Below are 20422 nucleotides of genomic sequence, written 5' to 3'. Positions count from 1 at the left end.
TTGCTTTTTAAAGTCTCCAATATGTCATGCACCAGTGGGATGGATTCTAAATAGATTGGTCTTTCCAATTTCTTGTAATCATTTTTATCTGTTAACTGGTGGTGTCCAGTTTGGAGGTTAGACAGAAATTCTGTCCCCACAAAGTGGCGTCAGAATGATGCACAGTGCATTGAACCGACTCTGAGCTCAGACGTGGGACAACATCCACCCAACACGGGTTAGGGATAGAAAGGTCTGATCCTAGAATCGCCCCTGGTAAGGAGTATTGCTGTATCTTCTATTGTCGCGCTTGCTTGATGTTTGGCTGTGTCAGTAAAGTAGTCGATTTGCTAGTTTGTCATCGTTATGTAATCATAACAAATGCACACATACAGCTGTCCTTATTTACGATAGTGGTGAATTACATAGCATTGCTTTATCCATCATAGTGTGAAAAACTGTTTCGCTGCCTCGCCTGCTATTCCAAAGAATTCTGTTTTTTCTAAACCGACAAATATTTCAATTCCTGCCACAACAAGCACACAAGCTAGAATTCTTTGGAATACCACTCCTCTCAGGTAGTGATTGCACAATGAGCCACAGAATCTCTCCTCTATATAAAGGCTGCTTATGTGTGGCAAGAACAGCAGAATCCAGCAGATGAGTTGACTTCTTACTGCCTAACATTCCCTGTCAGCAGATATGTAAGTGTTTTGAAGAATGTTTTATTTTCTTGTTATGGACCTGACATTTTTAAATGTCAGATCTTAATTGATTATATTCAGTGTAAATAGGGTAAATGGGTAATTATTCATTTTATTTTATTAGTCATTATGGTGATCCACTTGACAACTGATATTTTAGTTTGTCATTGTTTTATTGGAGCTCATCTGAAAAGGCATGCTGCTAACTTTTTCTGTTCTGCTTACCCATGATTTATCTGTCTTCTATGCAGTTACCTACAATGGCCAACAACATCACACACCTTAATGTGTCTCTTGATGAAGCCGAGGAGCAAATGCTCCAATCACAAGGCTTCAAGAAAATCAATGTAAATCTGAACAAAGGGGCAGGAGGAAACGTTATCTATATTTGGTACAAAAAATTAAGCAACTCAGCCCCCATCACCAGAGTTCAAGTTTCATTCAATGATGAAATGGCAGTTGGATTGGCCGAGTCAGGTTACAAGAAGATCCCTAAAGACCTAAATGCTGGAGCAAAAGGTAATCGTCTCTACCTTTGGTACTTCAGAGGCAACTCAAAGTACGATACTCCCATAGTGGACATTGATATCACTACAGATGCAGAAGGGGAAGCTCGCAAGTTTTGCCATGGCTGGGAGAGACTGGTCTGTGATCTGAACCGCAATGTTGGAGGGAGCCGGATCTATGGCTGGGTGAAGAGAAAGACGCAAACGTACATCTGTGATGTCACTGCCACTGATTGCTACACGTCAGACAGCGACTACTTTCAGGAAGGTTACATCCGTATGGATGAAGATACCAATAGAGGTGCAGGGGGAGCCTTTGTCTTCATCTGGTACCGCCAGACCACTAACCCCAAGACTGCACTCACGGATCTGCAAATCTCCACCAATGGCACGGAGTATCAGGAACTTCAGCAGCAGAATTACACGGCAGTGAATGTTAACCTCAACGAGGGGACCGGAGGTAACAAGGTGTACCTGTGGCACACGACAGAGGGAGACAACAATCCCATAGGGGGCAGCACCCTGCTTCTCAACCCAGCTGCTGTTCCACTGTATGAGAAGGCTGGTGCCACTGTCGTCAAAAGAAACATCAACGCAGGCAATAAAGGCAGCACTGTGTACCTGTGTGTTAATAATGTTAAAGGCTGAGGAAGTTTTTCCACTCACTGAAGTGGGAAAGCACAGTCCAACAATGTTGCTAAATCATTTTGGTGGTGGCCTCTTTAACTATTTTCTCTTTTTGACAATATATATATAACAAGTTGATTAATTCTCTAACAGTTCTGCTAATGGTAATATCAGAAAGCATCAGTGGTATATGGGTTCTTCTGTTAAACTTGCTGTCACATAATCACATAAACTATTTGAAATGGTTTTTTCTACAGTGATGTTAAAGAATGTTTGATAAAGTTCCGAACTGTGGTCATTTTCAGGGTTTTACCTTTATAATTTTGGGTGTCTACTAGAAAATGTTTACAATGTCAAAATAAGATCTACACAGTTTCTCATTGTCATACATTTCAAATGTCTTCTAAAAGCCTTGTGTCTGTCAACACTGTAATAAAGTTTGACTGTGAAACAGAAAAAATGTCTTGTGTTTCTTACAGTCACTATTTACTACCTGTATTAAAGGATTACTAGAAGAAGAGTACACAGCAGGAAGATTTGGTTGAAATATTATGACTTTATTCTCATTAGATTGCAATTTTATTCCCATAATATTACACCTTTTGTCTCTAAACATTACCAAGTTCTTCTGCAAAGAGAAAACAACAGATATGTGGGAGAGATTTTGAATGTGCAGAACGTTTTGGACCTGAGCAGAAATCCTTCTGAAACACAGGAGCTGTTAAAGTCCAGGGGTTTATAACTGAATTAAAATGAACTGATTAATCATTGGTGCCACATGCACATTTAAAGAGGTTACTTCAGTCATGCCTACATGTGTGCTGACCCAGCAGGGATGTGATTAAATGAGGAAAGTTGATCTACAGCAGAAACATATCTGACAGTAATACAGAATGCCTGAGATCCTTACTGCGTCATATTTGACTATTTTTTTAATATTTTGAATTGTCATCTGTCACCGGATATTTAATACAAAAAATTTAACTCAATGATTTATAGGAGAAGACTGAAATTAACAGGTGAAAACATGAAACATTTCTGGGCTGGGATAAGCCCTCGAGCCTGGGAAACACCCCTGGCTGAGAGGCATTTTAATAAAGCTACCTATCCCACTCCAGTCACGGGCCCCTGTACAGTGGGGCGTCCCAGGTGAATCTTCTCTTTGTCTTTTCTGAGGTGATGAAAGTTACAGTCTGTTAATCCCAATGTGATAACCTTATTATATCAGGTGTTGTGCAAAATTTTAGAGCGTTATAGCTGTGATGGTAATTCAAATTTTCAAATAAACAGCTCAGGCAAACACTTGTCTTTCTGTGAATTTTATTCAAGTCTTCTGCAGAAGGACTCACCGCAGCTAAGGAAAATGTAGCAGCAGATTTAGTGAAAATTGTGTGAAAAACATACGTCAATATATTTCATCACAGTAAGAATGTCCTGTTTCTAGCACAAAGCACAGCTTATTCCACAAAGTCAGGTTATGGTTGAAATAGTATGATCAGCAGAGGGCATGCAAAGGACACAGAGAGGAGGAGCAGTGCAGTCAAACAACCAGACAGCAGTGCAGTCAGAAACAATCATAGTTAAATAAAAGTCTACCAAACGCTGAAAGATTGGAAAACAGAGAGAAGAGAGACATCCAGTCATAGTGAAATAAAAGAGATAAAAATCCACCAGAAGCTGAAAGGATGGAAAGCGGTGGTCGTAGTGGCGACTGAGGCACGTGAAAATCTTGGACTTTCCCAGCTCCAGATCAGCAGAAAAGAGAGCCAAGAGAGTATGTGAAGCTAAGAAACAGAGCTATAAAAGGAGGTCCAAAAGGAGGTGAAAGTCAGTTGTTACATGGTTTCATGTCAGCTCGGGTTTCTGTTCTGGTAACAGAGTGGGACTGTATTTTGCACCGATCTCTGACGCACATTCTAATTGGTGTCTGTTTTTGTTGATAACAAAATGTTGGTAAAAGTTCAAGCAGAAAGTGAATTTCTTACACGACATTACAGGAAAGTCAAGATGAGCAAGGCTTCTCAAAATTAAATCCCCCAGTGGTCTCTATGCAAACAGGAAGGTAAGACTCAGCCTAGTTTTCCAAAGTAAAAGCCCCACAAAGTAATTGTTTCTTAACTGGCAACGTTAGATTGACCTCTTTTTTAAATAAAAGTCTCCGAAAGTAACTGTACTGAATAGGGAACTCAGGAAATGAGACTTTTTAAAAAGAGCCCTGTAGAGTAACTTCATCTTAACAGGGAACTAGGGACGGGTCTTATTTTTCAAAACAAAAGCCCCAGACAGTCCCCAGACAGTAACTGCATCTTCACAGGAAGTTCATGATTATGCTGCTTTTCAAAATAAAACCCCCCAATGGTCACTGTATGTTAACAACAAACGAGGGATTACCTAGTTTTTTGTATTGTGTTTGTTTTATTTATCAATTTTTATTGAATTTCAATTAAACCATGTAGCTTTTTCTACAGCACATATTGGACCAAATGTAAGCAAACGCATTAAGGCTGTATTTTACAGATATTGACCAATATGAAAGATACCCCAGCCCACCCAACCATCCCAGTTAGTCCCCTTTGCTGGTCCAAGCAAGGATTACAGAGGTATATACAGTATAGCATGATTTACAAAATAAGTGATTACCAGTACAGTGAAGGAATGAGTTGAGGACTTGCAAGGAGCCAGTGAGTGCGTATCTGATCTTCTCAAGCTTCAGGAACTGCATTACACCTCTTATCCACCTTGTGAGGCTGGGGAGTGCTTGCTCCTTCCAGGAGAGCAGGATGAGACGCCTGGCAATCAGGGAAGTGAATGCTATAAGAGGGTGATTTTGGGGGTGATTCCAAATAGGGCAGTTACAGGATTGGGAGTAATGTTTTTTTGGAGCATCTTAGTGTACACCCCAAAGATATTGGCCCAGTACGTATTAATTTTAGGGCAGGACCAGAACATATGTACATAATCCGCTGGCTGGCCTTTACAGCCCTGCGTGCCCTCATTAGGGAAGATTTTCACCAGCCTAGTCTTGGTCAAATGCGCTCTTAGAACTATTTTAAGTTGTATCACATGTTGTCTGGCGCAAGGAGATGATGTATAAACTGAGTCAAGCACAGTTTTCTATTGAACATCTGTAAATTCTACCCCGAGGATCATTCTCCCAAAGACTCCTGACATCCTGCAGAGAACGCGTGGAGACATTGCATATGCTGTTGTAGAGAGTCGAGATTAGACCTTTATGTGAAGGGGATATCAAAAGGATATAGTCAACTATGTTGCTCGCTGGAAAGGAGGTTGTGCTTTTCTGGACAAAGTGCTTAATTTGAAGAAATCTGAAGAAGTGAGAAGTAAGTAAATCGAATAATTGAGAGAGTTGGGCAAACGATCCGAACTTGCCGTCTACATAAAGATTGGAAATAGACTTAATGCCCTTCGAGGACCAGGTTCCAAAGGTAGAGTCTGAGAGAGAAGGCGGGAAATTTATAATTATTCTTTATGGGAGAATGCACTGACGTTGTCTGTAACTTAAAATGTCTTCTAAATTGAGACCAAATTCTAATAGAGTGATGGACCACTGGGTTGGCGCAAAATTGGCTTTGAGGGGGAGGGGAAGGGGCAGAGAGTATGGAGCCGAAATCAGACGAGCTGGAGGAAAGCTCCATTTATGTCCAGGCCTCGTGCCCACTGGGACCTCCTCTCCCAATCCAGTGTAGCATTGTCTTTATATTACATGCCCAATAATAGTAAATAAAGTTAGGTAGAGCTAGGCCAGACAGTTTTTGTAGGGTGCTTCTTTTGATCCTGTGTGGTTTACCGTTCCAGATAAAAGAAGATATACTACTCTCCAATGAGCTAAAGAATGATTTTTAAAATCAGGATAGGGATATTTTGAAAGAGAAAGAAGTTTTGGTAAGATGACCATTTTGATAAGATTAATTCGCCCTGCTAGAGACAGCGGGTGATTCCCCCATCTAGCCATGTCTTTTTTTACATTTTTCAAACAAGATGTTAAAATTCTTGGTGACTACTCTAAATGGGAAATGCGATGCAGAGATTGAAGCAGCTGCTTGATTAAGAGGGAACATCTCACCTTTTTCTAGATTGATTGTATAGAGGTTTCTGAACTGAGACAGGATGTTGAGAACGGAGGGGACAGTGTTGTGGTGGCAGCCCGGCTGACGATGAGTGTCCTGTTTTTTCTCCTTTTTATCAGTTATTCTGCTTTTTTCCTTGGTTTTCTGTTCCCCGCCTGCCTCCCTGTGTTTTCTCCCCTGTGTGTGCTCTCTCTCTCTCTCTCTCTCTCTCTCTCTCTCTCTCTCTCTCCCTCTGCTCCTGAGCCCAGCCAACTACCTGCACCTGCATCTCATCAGCCACCTCGTCAGCCTGCCACACCTGCCAGTAATCACCTCATGCCTGCCTGTATTTCAACCCCGGTTCTCCACACCATCCTCGCTTGATCGTCGTTGCTCCATACCCGGTGCCACCCCCATGTTCAGGCTTTCATGTTTCTTGTTTTTTTGCATTTTCCCTGTGCCTTGTCGCTCATCCCTAACCCTGTCTCTCTGTCTGTTTCCCTCCCAGGTACACTCACCCTCGTCCTCTGTTCAGTCGGCTGGGCTCATCCACCGGCCCTCTCCACCTCGGACTTCCCTCACGGCGTCCTCCCTGTTCCCCACCTCTCCTCGCTTCCTCTGCCCCAGTGTTCCCTGGCCCCCTGTCTCCTTGGTTCCCCGTGCCTGTGCTTTCCCGACATCTACCTCTTCCTCCACTCCAGTCCCTCTACCCATTTCTCCCTCAATAAACCTCCTTCCCCCCGAACATTGCATTTGGGTCCTCTCTGTCCCCACACCATGCAATCCCATAACAGACAGAGCTTAGTGGGTCTAGGACGTATAAAAGAATGTCATCTGCATAAAGGGAAATTTTGTGTGTGAGGCCCCAACGCTCTATGCCCCGGAAGTCCCCAGACTGTCTAAGAGCAATGGCCAGCGACGCAATGGCGAAAAGCAGTGGAGACCGACTGCAGCCTTGACGTGTGCCTCTGCCAAGAGAAAAATATTCTGATTGCTGTCCGTTAGTAATTATTGTGGCTGTAGGATGAGAGTAGAGGAGCTTAATCCAGGAGACGAAGGAGTCTCCAAACCCAAATTTTTTCAGCGTTGCAAACAAATATCGCCATTCAACTCGGTCGAACGCTTTTTCAGCGTCTACAGATATAACCATTTCCGGGAAGCGGGATGGAGGGGAGTAAACAATATTGAAAAGCCTTCGGAAATTTGAACTAGAGTGCCTATTTAGGATGAAACCTGATTGGTCCACTGCAATAACTTGTGGGATAACTGTCTCCAATCTAGCCGCCAAAAGCTTGGATAAAATTGTATAATCCACATTCAGCAGAGAAATTGGATGGTAGGAGGAGCACTGAAGTGGATTTTTATCCCCTTTTGGTAGAAGCGTTATTGCGGCTTGTTGGTGGGAGCTGTCCGAATGCCAGAGATTCATTAAACATGGCTTGTAGCCGAGGGCACAACATGGGTGCAAATTTTTTATAAAATTCGGAGGAATACCCATCTGGACCAGGAGTCTTGTTGCCTTTCAGGGAATTGATAGCTTTTAGAATCTCTGTCTTGGAAATCGCACCTCCCAGTAAAGGTTGTTGTTCGGCTGGAACAGAAGGAAAATGAAGGTTATCAAAGAAGTGATTGAGCTGTGAAAGGTTACCATTGCATTCAGAGCTATATAATTTACTATAGTATTGTTTGAAGGTGTCGTTAATTTCCACGTGGTCTGTGACAATTTCCCCTGTTTGACTATGAATCTTGGGTATAAGGCGAGATTATTGGGCTTGGCGAGCTTGTTGGGCAAGTAGCCTGCCAGCCTTATCCCCTGAATCGTAAACTCTAAATCGTGCTTTAGTGAGTAAATTAATGGCCTTATCTGTGGCCATATTCCGTCTGTAATCTCAGTCTCTCTTTGAAAAGTGTTGGGGATGGAAAGGAGGAATATTCCTATCAATCCTTGCAATGGCTCTCGAGAGAATTTGAGTCTCTTGCTTTTTTTGTCCCGGAAGAGTATTCAATTATTTGCCCTCGAAGATAGGCCTTAAGGGTCTCCCATAAGGTCGAGTGGGAAACTTCCGGAGAGGTGTCGGTTTCAAGGAAAAAGTTAATTTGAGAAGAAACATGATTCACAAATTGTTCGTCGGGAATGAGGAGTGGGTTAAGCCTCCAATTGCGAGAGGGCCTAAGGCAGTTGGGTAGAGCTATGTGAAATGACACAGCCCCATGGTCTGAGATCATAATACTATGATATGAGCAAGAGCTGACATGACCCAGCAGCCTATTGTCGAAGAGAAAATAGTCGATCTGAGTGTAAGTGTGGTGGACAATAGAGAAGAAGGAGAATACTTTTTGATCATTAAATTTGAACCTCCAAATGTCTGAAACATCATTGTGCACTATGAAATCATTGACCACTTTTCCAGATTTGGTGAGGGGTTGGGTCTTGTTCGATGATCTGTCTTACACGGTGTTGAGTACGAAGTTAAAAGTCGCCACCTATTATCAACTTATAATTGGCGGAAAATAGTTTGTTAAAAAAGTTGTCGTCATCATGGTTTGGAGAGTAAATATTGATCAAAATGACAAGACTGGTGAAAAGTCGACCTGCTGCAATGACAAATCACTTCCTCAGCTTGAAATGGAATGTCTTTATGTACGAGGATTGCTGTCCTTCTGGCATTAGCATTAAACTGGGAGTGGAACAACCCAGCATTTTTAAGGATGGTTGACACTGTCATTCTTAAGATGGGTTTCTTGTAGAAAGACCATGTCCGATTTTAATTGTTGTAAATAAGTTGTTCTTTGTCTTTTCACCCAGGCATTCATACCCTTGGAGAGAAAATGAATGGGCTGATTGTGATTGTAACCAGTTTTAGATGTCATAATTTACAAGACTATAGTGGTGTGTATTATTATACACGTGTGTGTGTGTGTGTGTGTGTTTAATATAAATAGATAAATAATAAAAGGCTAAAGAAAGAAAAGCAACTGGAAGGGGACAGTGCATGGCTGTATGCAAAAGGAAGGGCTTCTATCTTAGAGGCCTATTATGTGAATTTAGAATCCAAAGACTCATGGAGATTCCTGGTAAAACATTGAACTGAAAACAGCATTTTAGAATAGGTGCTTGTCAACTTAGATTGTATATAAGACTGATGATAAAAGCATAAACAGAAAGCATGACCTGTCTTGGCGAGTAGTAGAGGTGGTGAGGCTGTGTCAACAATTCCAAGGCACATGTGCCATATATGTCCAACAGCCTCAAACTACATATATAAAGTATAACGACATGAGTACCATATATATGAAAATGAAATAAAAATATATAAATAAAATATATAAATAAACAAAAATAAGCACCAGGAGTAACAGATCTTATAATGTATGCAACACTGTCCTGCAAGAGGCTACATGGCCGACAACAGACTTACACAACACGGGGCGATGAAAACCCAAAGCTCACCAGCAACAGGATGGCTGCTCACGCCTCAGAGTAGCTTTAACGCCATCAACATCAATGTTTCATGAGGTCGAAGGAGAAGGGGGAGTACCTGGTCGGTTGTTTTGAAGAAAGGCTGAAACAGGGGAGGAAAAAAGTAGTTTCTGACCGTTTTTGTCGGCAACTTGAAGTTTGGCAGGGAAGAACATCTGATATCTGAATCCAGCATTCCTCAACTGAGACTTCACTGTGTAGAATGCTGCTCTTTTCTTGGAGACCTCCGCGCTGTAGTCGGGGTAGATGTGTATCTCGGAACCGCGGAAAGAGAGGGACCCAGCCTCTCTTGCCAGTTTCAGGATGCGCTCCTTGTCCTGATAACGGTGGATCCGTGCAATGAACGGGCGAGGAGGGTCATCCTGCTTCCTGCGAGAGAAGGCTACTCCATGCGCCCTGGCGACAGATTGGGGTGGGGGAAAAGCCTCTGTGCCGAAAGTTTCTTCCAGGAATACCTCCATGAAAGCACTTCAACTTTTTCAGGTATGCCGGTAATACAGATATTATCGCGCCTCAATCTATTTTCAAGATCAACCGTCTTAAGTTTGAGGGCCTTGTTTTCTCTAGACAGGGTCATGCAGGTTGGCTCGAGGGTTAGTAGCCTGGACTCCATATCATTAAGTGATGTTTCCATGTGTTGGATGGTCTGGTCATGCCGGTCAATAGTTGCTCAGTTTGGCTATAATGCAGTCCTAAAGGGACTTTGCTGGTGAACTGAAGGGTCAACAAATCAAGTCCAGCACAGACCATTGCGTAAAGTGCCCATGAGCAAGGCACTGAACTCCAAGCTGCTTCCTGGCTGCTGTATAATGGCCCCTATAAAGATGGGGTAAATGCAGCAAGTTTTGCATTCGTTGTACTGTAAAAGTTGATTATATTAATATTATCTACTTTCAACTGCTAACTCCAATCAGACCTTTAAATACTCCACATTTGTCAGACATTATAGGTGGTATTCCCATTCATACTAAAAAAACGACGACAAACTTTAGGAATATGAGGTTTATTCAAATTTTAAATCAAAATTGGATCATTTAGAACATTCCCCACGTTTAGTCTTCGTAGTCCTTTATACTTCTTCATGCAATTAAAGCCAGCAATGCAGTTTAGTGTCAGTTTTTCAGCAATCCTTAAAATATTCCACATCTTTCATACATTTGTATTATTTGTATGTATTTATCAAGCCAGAAATCTCGTATAGCAACACACACAGTTCTTGATTATATTACAGTGAATTTATTCTCTAACTAATGTGATATAAAAAGATGGTTGGATACAGGGAAAATAAACAATTGCTGAACAATGAGAAATGGAGGTTCAATTGTGGGAAGCATTTGACTCATACGGCATAGAAGAACTAATGAAAGTAAGCCAACGCTATGAGTTTAGGAGTTAAAAGGCAATCTCTGACCACAAAATGTGTGTCAAGTCTTACTGCTTGTCGATGGCCTCCTTTGGACTGTTGCTGGTCCCACGCTAGCTGCCGATCCTGGCTTTTGCTAGGGATTCTCCAGGGTTCTCCGTGTCTGATTGAAAACGCCTCCTCCGTCTGGCAATTCGGCTGTTTTCAGGTTTCCTTCGTTGTAGCTGGCGAGACCACGTGGCTTGTTCTGACCTCGGTGAAGTTGGCTCGACGAAAAAGGCTTAATTGATTGATTGATTTTTATTTAGAAGGGACCATGTGCAATTAATAACATAAATGTAAACATTTGATGCATTACACCAGAGTTAGCCTTAGGCTAATTTACATCTGCAGTCCCCAAATACAAATAAATACAAATACATACAATATAAATATCAACATTATTCAAAAGTACACGACATATCAAACATAAAACATCAGACATTGTTTAAGAGCATATCATGTACTTACAATCACAACATACAATGGTACGCCAACACCCAACCCCTTCTCAACCCTTACGTCAACCCTACAATAAGAAGGTGAATGTGAGTGAAGGAAACAATTATATTACCCACTGACAAAATGGTGGGTGCATTGTTGTGAAAGTTTTAGATGTTTTTTTAAGTTATCGTTAAAGACCCCAAACAAGTCACAAGTTTTTAAATCATCTGAAATTGTGTTCCATTGTTTCACAGCTTTGATAGAAAAGGCTGCCTGCCCAAATGCTGAATAGCGAAAGGGTACAGTGCAGCTATATACGGAAACTCTTCTAGTTGTCCTCACAGAACCACGATAACAGACAAACTCACGCAAACAGGTGGGGGCAAGACCTTTTAAGATTTTATAAACTGTGCATAAATTTGAGAATATTCTAAAATTTTCAAAAGTTAGTAGATTGTACTTATGTAGTATTTCACAGTGATGGTACCTGAGTGGCTTTTTGTCTAGAATTTTCAAGCCCTGTTTGTACAGGGATTCTAAGGGCCTAATTGTTGTTTGGGTAGCCTGCCCCCAGCAGGTAATACAATATGCGATGTGTGAAAAAATAAGGGCATGTAAGAATATCTTAGCAGCCTCTATTGATAGAGAGGATCTAATCCATCTATAATTTTTCAAATTGTATTTAATAATTTTTGTCATTATCTTAATGTGTTTTTTGAAAGTCAGGTTTGGATCAAGCAGCACTCCAAGATATTTAATTTCAGTAACAGTCTCAATCTGTTCACCTTTAAAGCAGATGTTTATGTCGAGGGTGTTTAGTTTAGCTTTGGAAAAGAACATGCCTTTCGTCCTACCTATATTCAAGGTTAGGCAGGATTGGTCTAACCACTCGGCCAATCCAACCAGTGCGTTGGTTAATTTAGTAGCAGCTTGTTGAGCTGATGTTGCATGGGTGTACAAAACTGTATCGTCAGCATAGAGTTGTACCTCTACATCATGACAATGCTGAGGTAGGTTATTAATGTATAAGCTAAAGAGTAGTGGGCCTAACACAGATCCCTGAGGCACACCCGTTGTGTACCCCAAGGAGCTGGAGCACGTGTCATAGATTTTTACACACTGCCTTCTGTTGGATAGGTAAGACGAAATCCATGCAAGTGTTTTGGACGAAAGATTGAAGCTAGTGAGTCGAGACATGAGGACATTGTGATTAACTGTGTCAAAGGCCTTACTTAAGTCCAGAAACACAGCTCCCACAACTCCTCCTTTATCAAGAACAGATCTAATTTGCTCTGTTAAGTATAGAACTGCTGTTTCTGTGGAGTGAAGTTTTCTAAATCCAAACTGGACTGAGGTTAGACCAGGGTTGCAACTGTTAATGTGATCTGTTAGTTGGTTTATGACCACTTTTTCAGCAACCTTGGAAATTACTGGTAACAAGCTAATTGGTCTGTAATTGCTGACTACATGGCGGTCGCCAGCTTTAAAGATAGGAATTACAATCGCATGTTTCCAGTCTATAGGAAATAAACTATGAGTAATTGAGAGGTTTACTAAATGAGCAATGGGGGGGATTAGAGTAGCTGAATGTTTTTTAATAAACATTGTGTCCTGATGAAAAGCATCTTTGCTTTTTGAATTTCTTAGGGAACAAATCACTTTCTTTATTTCCTCTTCACTTACTGCGACTAAGTTAAAACCCTCTCTTGCAATACCAAAACTATTACATTGTTCCCCAAGTTTAAATTGGTTTCCTAATTCCTGAACAGAATCAATAAAAAAAGAATTAAAAGCAGAGGCAATTTTTATGTCATCATCTATTATTTTGTTTCGAACTGTGAGCCGGATATCCTCTGAATAATGGTAAGCTCTCCCTATTAAATTATTAATACTTTTCCATATTTGGCTACTATTACCGTTAGCATCCTTCAAAAGTTTGAGAAAAAATTGTGACTTGGCCAATCTCAATTCATTAACCACTTTGTTTCTCAAGCCTTTGTAAACCAATATGTCTGTATCTCTTTTAGTCTTGATAGACTTTTTTAAGGCAGCATCTCTACTCTTCATCAGTTTCTATAAATTTTCACTGAACCAAGGCAAATTGACCTTGTTTCTATTTTTTCTCTTAGTTTTAACAGTGAATTTATCTCTGACAACATTAATTTTTGATGTAAATAATTGGCAACAATTCTCCTGGTTTTCAGAAGATAATACATCTCCCCAGTCCAAATTATGTATCTCAGTATCAAATGTGTCCTGCTTACATTTTGGTATAAAGAGAGCATTATTGCGGCAGGATGATGTGTTATTCTTAAATCTATTTTTAGTTAATTTCCTTGCCACCAGAGTTAAGTTGTGGTCAGATAAGCCAGTAATAAAATTATATTTTGTTATCCTTTCTGGTTTATTGCAAAAAAGAAGATCGAGTTGTGTACTGGAGCGTTTTGTGATTCTAGTTGAGCCCTTTACCAGCTGTTCTAAATGGAATTGATCTGTAATTACTTTTAACTTTCTCCTCTTTAACTTGTCTTCCCAGTTAAGTTTAAAATCCCCCATGAGAATAATTTCTTTATTCTGGTCACATTCTTTAAGACTGTCAGTGAGTTCTGTATAAAATGTATCATTGGCAGTTGGGGGTCTATAGAGGCCTATAATAATGGACATTTGCTGAGACAAGATGACTTTCAGTGCAACATACTCAAGGGAGATAGCTGACTTAAAAAACATACGTTCGCATTTGATAGAGTCTTTTACATACATAAGTACCCCGCCCCCCTTTCCCACAGTCCTGTCTCGCCTAAAGCATTGAAAACCATTCATTGTAAATACATTAATAGGAGTAGATTGTTGAAGCCATGTTTCAGATATACACAAAAAGTCCAGATTTGACTTCGCTAATAAATGAGTCAACTGATCGGTTTTAGAGATGATACTTAGGATGTTTAGGTGACCACCCAAAAGCCCTCTTGGTTTCCGCTTCGGGTCCCAAACGACCTTTGCGTGATTAACTGTTTGAAAAGTTTTATGAGCAATATGTTTTTTAACAGCAGGATTGATGTATCCAAAATCATTAGGAGCAGAATTTTCAAGCTGACAATTCCCCGTTAGCACCACCATTGTACTGGCTAGCTTGTCAGAGACCAGGGCCGAAGCATCTACTCCAGTTAGGGGGATACTCGGTACGGGTATTCCACAAAAACTCACCACCTCGGGCGTATTCGTCACAGTCGCCAAAGAGTGTTTGGCACCACTGACCTGTGATGCACTCCGAGTGACCACCGGCCCCGGGTTGAATTGTACGTCCCCGGATAGTAGAGCAGGAGGAGTAGCACGCTGTGGACCTTCCGCACTGGTGAGGTAAATCCTTGCTGTTTTTTAGGGTTAAGATGATCAATCGTGGCACAACCATTACGTAGAACAGATGAGTAGATGGCATAGAGTCCGGCCAGGTTGTGATGGTAGGATTTAGTCCGAATGATTTTGACACAGTTTGGGTGCAAAAGCCAGTGTTCTCCCGTCCCAGTCACCAGTTCCGCTTGTGTCTTCCAAGACAGGTAGACTCGTCGTAGCGGAGAACCGACAGTGGTAAACAGCAACAAACTTATAAACAGCACGTTGTAGATTTTCTGCCAAATCGCGGCTTTGTCATGCGAAGGCATTTTTTCACTGATGGTGGAAGACGCTCCTACAGGTGGACGATTGCTTAAAAATGGAACTTGGTCATTCCTGAATTAGTCCAGTGTAACTTAACGGACTGATAACTTTAACAAAACAAAAGAAATAAAGAAAATAAAACAAACTCAAGGGCAGATCGATGTCTACACTTCAGGTGTGTAGCTTCAAGCGAACGCAAGGCCTGTCTTGCCTGCTGACTTGGGCGTTGCCTGGCGAGGCACGCCGACACGTGCCGAAGCGTCTAGAGAGCCGAGCAGAGAAGAGAGAGCAACCTGGACCATGTCACACTTGGGTGAGACAGGGGTTTTCTTTTGATTGCGTAATAAAACAAAGAACAAGGTCAGTTGCCACGGAAACATGTGTGTGTGGGGGGCAGTTTTGATAGGCTGTTCAGGGAAATGCTAATGCTGGTTTGTGTCCCTTTGTCAGTTTAACAGTCAGGCCCCGCGTTATCAGCTTCGTAGATCAAAAAGGTGCCAGTTTTATGGTCGGGCTAGCACTTAGAGAAAGCAACTTTGACCCCCCTTTCGTTGGGGAGAGGAGAGAGGAATTTGGAGTAGCTCCAAATTTACTCAATATAAAATGCACAAATCCACACCGTTGTTCACTACAGTAGTAACAAACGAAAAGAAGGGGAAAAAAAGTGTAAAAAGCGGAACATAGTGTTGTAGGTAAATGAATAAAATATTAAACTTTGAGTGACATTTTAGAGTGTATCATGTGTGAAATACTGTTAAGAATTGTCCTTATATTACTATTCGTTTAAAATGATATCCAACATGCTAAATTATGAATTATTGTGATGTCTCTAGGGAGTCTCTGCTCTTCCACCATGTTCCACCAGCTCAGGCGAGAGCAGAGCAGGTTCTGCATGTGTAATATGTCTTTGAGTTCACCAGAGGGGGGCGGGGCTGTGGCTCTTCTCACCGTTGCAGCATAGTTCAGTCCAATAGGCTGCTGCTCTGATAGTCTTGGTTCTGACGTTGGGATGAGGGGGGGTATAGGACCTCCAGGCTGGGGGGCTCTCTCGCTGGGTATCAGTGGCCTGTGTTGTGTTGGCTGTGGGTTGTGATGTTGGTGATGCGGTGGGTTTGGTGGCCTGGCCGTCCTCTCTGACGGCTGGCGGTGGATGTGTGGTGGAGGTCTGGATGGTCTTGGAGGTCTAGGAAGTCCTGGAGGTCTGCGTGGGGTCTGTGTTGTGTGGTTACCCCTTGGAGTGGTAGTAGGACTCCTTCCAAGAGCAACATCCTTCAGGTCCTAGCAAGGGTGGGGACTGCATTTCTTTGCAGGTGTATGTCATCATACAGGCAGTCCAGTGCAGGGTCGGGTGGTGGACCAAGAACACGTTGGGTTTGAGGGCACAGTCCCTGGAAAGTCTGATATTCACTCTGTGAATGGTGTGGGGTGGAAATCTCTCCTGTGCAGCAGCGTGGATAAGACTATCTTGCTGGTAGGGAAATTGGTGGAGGCTTGCTCAATGGCTCTCCTCAGAGAGTCTGCCAGTCTGTCCTGCTGGGACCTGAAGTCGTTGGTGCCTGTATGGATGATGATGTGGCTGTGACTTTTAACAGCTCCAGGGCTCTCCTGGTGTTGGGGCACCAGATCTTCTCCGTTCTGTGCCTTGGGAATAAGGTCTTTTCATCCAGGAACTACCCATTAGAGTCCATGAGGAGGATAATGTCAGCCTTTCTGTCTGTGTGTGTTTGTTCAGTCTTAGCTGTCGGGTCTGGATGTGGAGCTGTGGTGGTGGTTTCAGGTCTGGAGCTCCTAGTTGGAGGCAGGCTAGAGGCCTTGGACAGGTGCAGGGGTGTGACTGGCGTCTTGGCTTGGGATATTTGTATGGAGGCAGCTGGTTGGTACAGGGGGGGGATTAGAGTCTGCACCAGGCTGTGTGAGAGGGGGGGAGTCCTCGAGGAAAGGGCTGTGTTGTCCTTCAGCAGGTGTAGTGGGAGTTTGGCTGGATGTGGTCTGGGTCTGAGAGGCGGGCACAGGGGGTTGTGTTGAGTTCAGTCTGGCTCTATTAAGTCCCTCTATCCTCTTCTTGTTTGTTCTCTTCAGTTTGATGATTTTTCTGAGCTCTGTTTTCTGAGCTCCTTCTTCAAACTGTCTTTTTCTCTTTCTTTCTCCTTCTATTACCTCTTTTTCTCTCATCTGGTGTATTCTGTCACTTCTTTTGCATTTTCCTCAAAAAGTCGGTGTTTATCCAATTTATGGGTTTATGCGTTTTGTTTAGCAGCAAGTCTTAAACATGACTTCTCAACAACAACAGAATTCGGATTTTTTTCTTTCTTGCTGTCTCATCAGTGTCATCTCAAACACTAATCACATTTTGCAGCAAGATCCCAGAAAGAGAGATAAGGTTCGCTCGCATCTCGACAGAGCAAACCGACTCCTCACGCAGAGAATGAAAAGCATACTCACAGAGACTTTAGCTTCATCACCACTGACCTGTCCAGTCCAGCCAGACCAACCCAAGCACAACATCAGGTCCACATTATCTTACTGCATGTTACTCTCTTCAGTTTTAAGTCAAGTACTTAAGGTCTGGTATTGTTCATGATAACACAGCAGTGGTGTGGAAATTAGCTCATTTTAACATATGCTCATTATTCTAATGAGCTTCATGTGTCTCTTGTCAGGATGATGGAACAGGCTGGGGGTCAGGCAGACAGAGGCTAGCTGGTTAATGCTAATGAGCCGGGCCGAGGATGTGAACTGGTCGTAGGCTAATGACCCAGATCCTGATGGATCCGGGTGCAGACTCGTTACCAGCAGTCTGTTACACCAAGGACGTCATTCCAACCCTTTTCTACTTGTACCCATAAAACTTGAGTTAGAATCCAGCCACTGGTTCTGGCAGTTCTCCCGCTGTTTCCTTTTAAATACCGGACTTCTTCTCTGCTTTCTTTCCTCGGTGCCTGCCTTTAATATTTTCACTGAAGACTTCAGGAGGATGGCCTACAGTTTAAACTATTTCAGACTCCCAGTTTGTCTGTTATCGTGGTTCTGTGAGGACAACTAGAAGAGTTTCCGTATATAGCTGCACTGTACCCTTTCGCTATTCAGCATTTGGGCAGGCAGCCTTTTCTATCAAAGCTGTGAAACAATGGAACACAATTTCAGATGATTTAAAAAGCTCCCAAGAGAAGATTTTCGACTTGGCGCAAATGAACTCAGCCCAGCTGCTGTGACAACGGCGTATGCCGTGTTAGTAATTAGGTGCGCTGAGAGTCCAGACAGTTGTGACGCGTCGTGTCGATGAGTTTTACGGCTTAAACATCTAAAACCTGAGGCGCAGCCGCTTGCTCTGTTTGGGACTGTGAGCTGCACTTTACCAGAGCTGCTCAACTTAAGGTGCGTGCGGTGAGTGTTTTCCAGTTGGTTTCGGTTTCACATGCAGTCTGTGCAGTGTGTCAGTCAAACGGTCTAAAGGGGATCATTCCTGCAGAGCAATAAGTAATGCCCAGCAGAGTATAGGGCAGTAGACTTAAAAGATGTTTGAATTATGGGAGAGATTCTGAATGTGCAGAAAGTTTTGAACATGAGCAGAAAATCTGCTGAAACACAGCATTTATTAAAGTCCAGGAGTTTTTAACTTTAATTAAAATGAAGTCATTTGAGGTGAAAAGGTGCCACATGCACACCCCCATGCAAAAGACACAAACTAGGAGGGAAGACTGAATCATGCCTGCAGGTGTGCTGACTCAGCAGGGCTTTAATTAAATTAGAAAAGTTGATCTACAGGAGAAATATTGGCATAAAAGCAATAGCTACAGAATGCCTGAAAGCCTCACTGCATTATATTCTAGACATTTTTATATTTTGAATTGTCACCTGCTGCCTGAATTTTGTTCTCCTTTACATAAATAAAGACAAGGCGGAAATTTTAACCAGAATGCAGGAAATGAAGTCCTCAATGCTTATTTTTCTGGGGGAGGACCCCCAGACCCTCCTCTTCAGTCATTTCCACTATTGAAACTAAACCAGTGCTGTTGCATTTTAAGACCTCTAACGTATACTGCAAGAAAACAGTCTCTGGGTGGACTCGGTTTGGTCTCCTAATTTAGGCTCTGATGTTGAGGTTGACAAGTATGCTGATCACACTTATTCATTATTGACCACGATTACTGACTGTATTTCTATCCATACATGCTAAAATTGTGAGTGTGGCTGCTGAACATTTAAAACAATTCTTGAGGATAGGGGAGCGATGGCCCCTACCCCTGAAGTGGACTTTTTAGGGTTGGGCATGGGGCTGGGGGGCGCCATTTGAAAATCTCGCCCATTGCTGGTCACACTCACATGTAAGTATTCCAGACAGCTGGATAATAATTACATATCCACTATTTATACATATTGTGAAAGAAAGAGAAGCTCTACATGCTTTCTCTCCCATTTTATATTAAAACATCCCGTTTCCCCCAGGGCCAGCTGTCAGAGGGCCAAATCATTCCACCTCAATGTCTTAACTCCTCTGGGCTGTTTTCACTTTGCCAGTTTATTTTTCTTACGCCCTCAATAAAACAGTCTTTACAAAAGTGTATGATCTTAGGTCCTGCTGTAGGGAAGTTTGTCTTACTCACTATGGCCACTTTTTTTGCCAAGTTTTGATCACTACAACCCACTGGAATAGATACGACTTTGGAACATAACTCTGCTGAATTAGTGAAGATATGATCAATACAAGTAGATGTTTTGGATCCATCACTTTTTATACACACTCTCGTAGGTTTAGTCCACTTGTGTTAAACCACATGCCTCTGTGACAGTAATAAGCTTTGTCTTAAGTGGACAACATTGTGAGTTCCAGTCAATATTCAGATCCCCCAAGAAATAGATTTCATTATCATGATTACACACCTTGTCTAACATTTCAGACAATGGCTCTAGATATTGCAATTTGCACCAGGTGGCCTGTAACCACACCCTACCATAGGGCTTTATATGGGGAACATGTACTTGAAGCCACAGTGCTTCTATATCTGTTGACAGTAGGTCCTCCCTTACTCTAACAGGTATATGATTTTGAATATAATGGCCACCCCGCCCCCATATGCATTTCTATCTCTTTTATATATATTATATCCTTGTATATTATGACGAATCTTCAAATATGCAATCTATATGAGTCTCAGATATTACTAAAATATGTATGTTGTCTAATTTTGAGTTCCCCCAATTTATTTCTCAAGCTACATATTTATATGAGCTACCTTTAATCCTTTCTTTGGTAGTTTAGTTGATGTCAACATTTCTACTCATTTCAGTTCGGAAGTCAAATTCTCTGTTTATTAAGTGATCTATATTAGATTGCAGCCAGGCCATCCTCATTCTGATAAAATCATTACTACACACACTTAGATACCGACATCCACAAACAAAAACACCTCTCACACACACCCATTCTCTTAAAATGAATACAAAGTATCAACCACCTCCCCACTCACCCCAGGACTGTACACTTTCATACATATATTTGTACCTTGCAATACCATCCTGCACCCACCCAAATAAACAAACACCAAAAGAAAAAAGAC

General features: G+C 42.1%; 1 protein-coding gene across 1 annotated transcript; it reads left to right on the top strand.

Annotated features, from left to right (window-relative positions):
* Positions 1–631: 631 nt before the first annotated feature.
* LOC119895936 lies at positions 632–2266 on the top strand. The gene is made up of 2 exons (XM_038709359.1): positions 632–683; positions 935–2266. Exon 2 carries the CDS (start codon positions 944–946, stop codon positions 1835–1837), a length of 894 nt encoding a protein of 297 aa, XP_038565287.1. The 5' UTR covers positions 632–683; positions 935–943; the 3' UTR covers positions 1838–2266.
* Positions 2267–20422: the final 18156 nt, after the last annotated feature.

Source organism: Micropterus salmoides, unplaced genomic scaffold (genome assembly GCF_014851395.1).
Source record: "Micropterus salmoides isolate LMB-PRFRI ecotype aquatic unplaced genomic scaffold, ASM1485139v1 Ms_hic_scaffold_10, whole genome shotgun sequence".
NCBI lineage: Eukaryota > Metazoa > Chordata > Actinopteri > Centrarchiformes > Centrarchidae > Micropterus > Micropterus salmoides.
The sequence above is the reverse complement of the archived record's forward strand: the minus strand, read 5'-3'. Positions and strand labels throughout refer to the sequence as shown.

Excerpts from the sequence above, each read along its gene's own strand:
- LOC119895936 (XM_038709359.1), top strand. The coding sequence starts at position 944 with ATGGCCAACAACATCACACACCTTAATGTGTCTCTTGATGAAGCCGAG.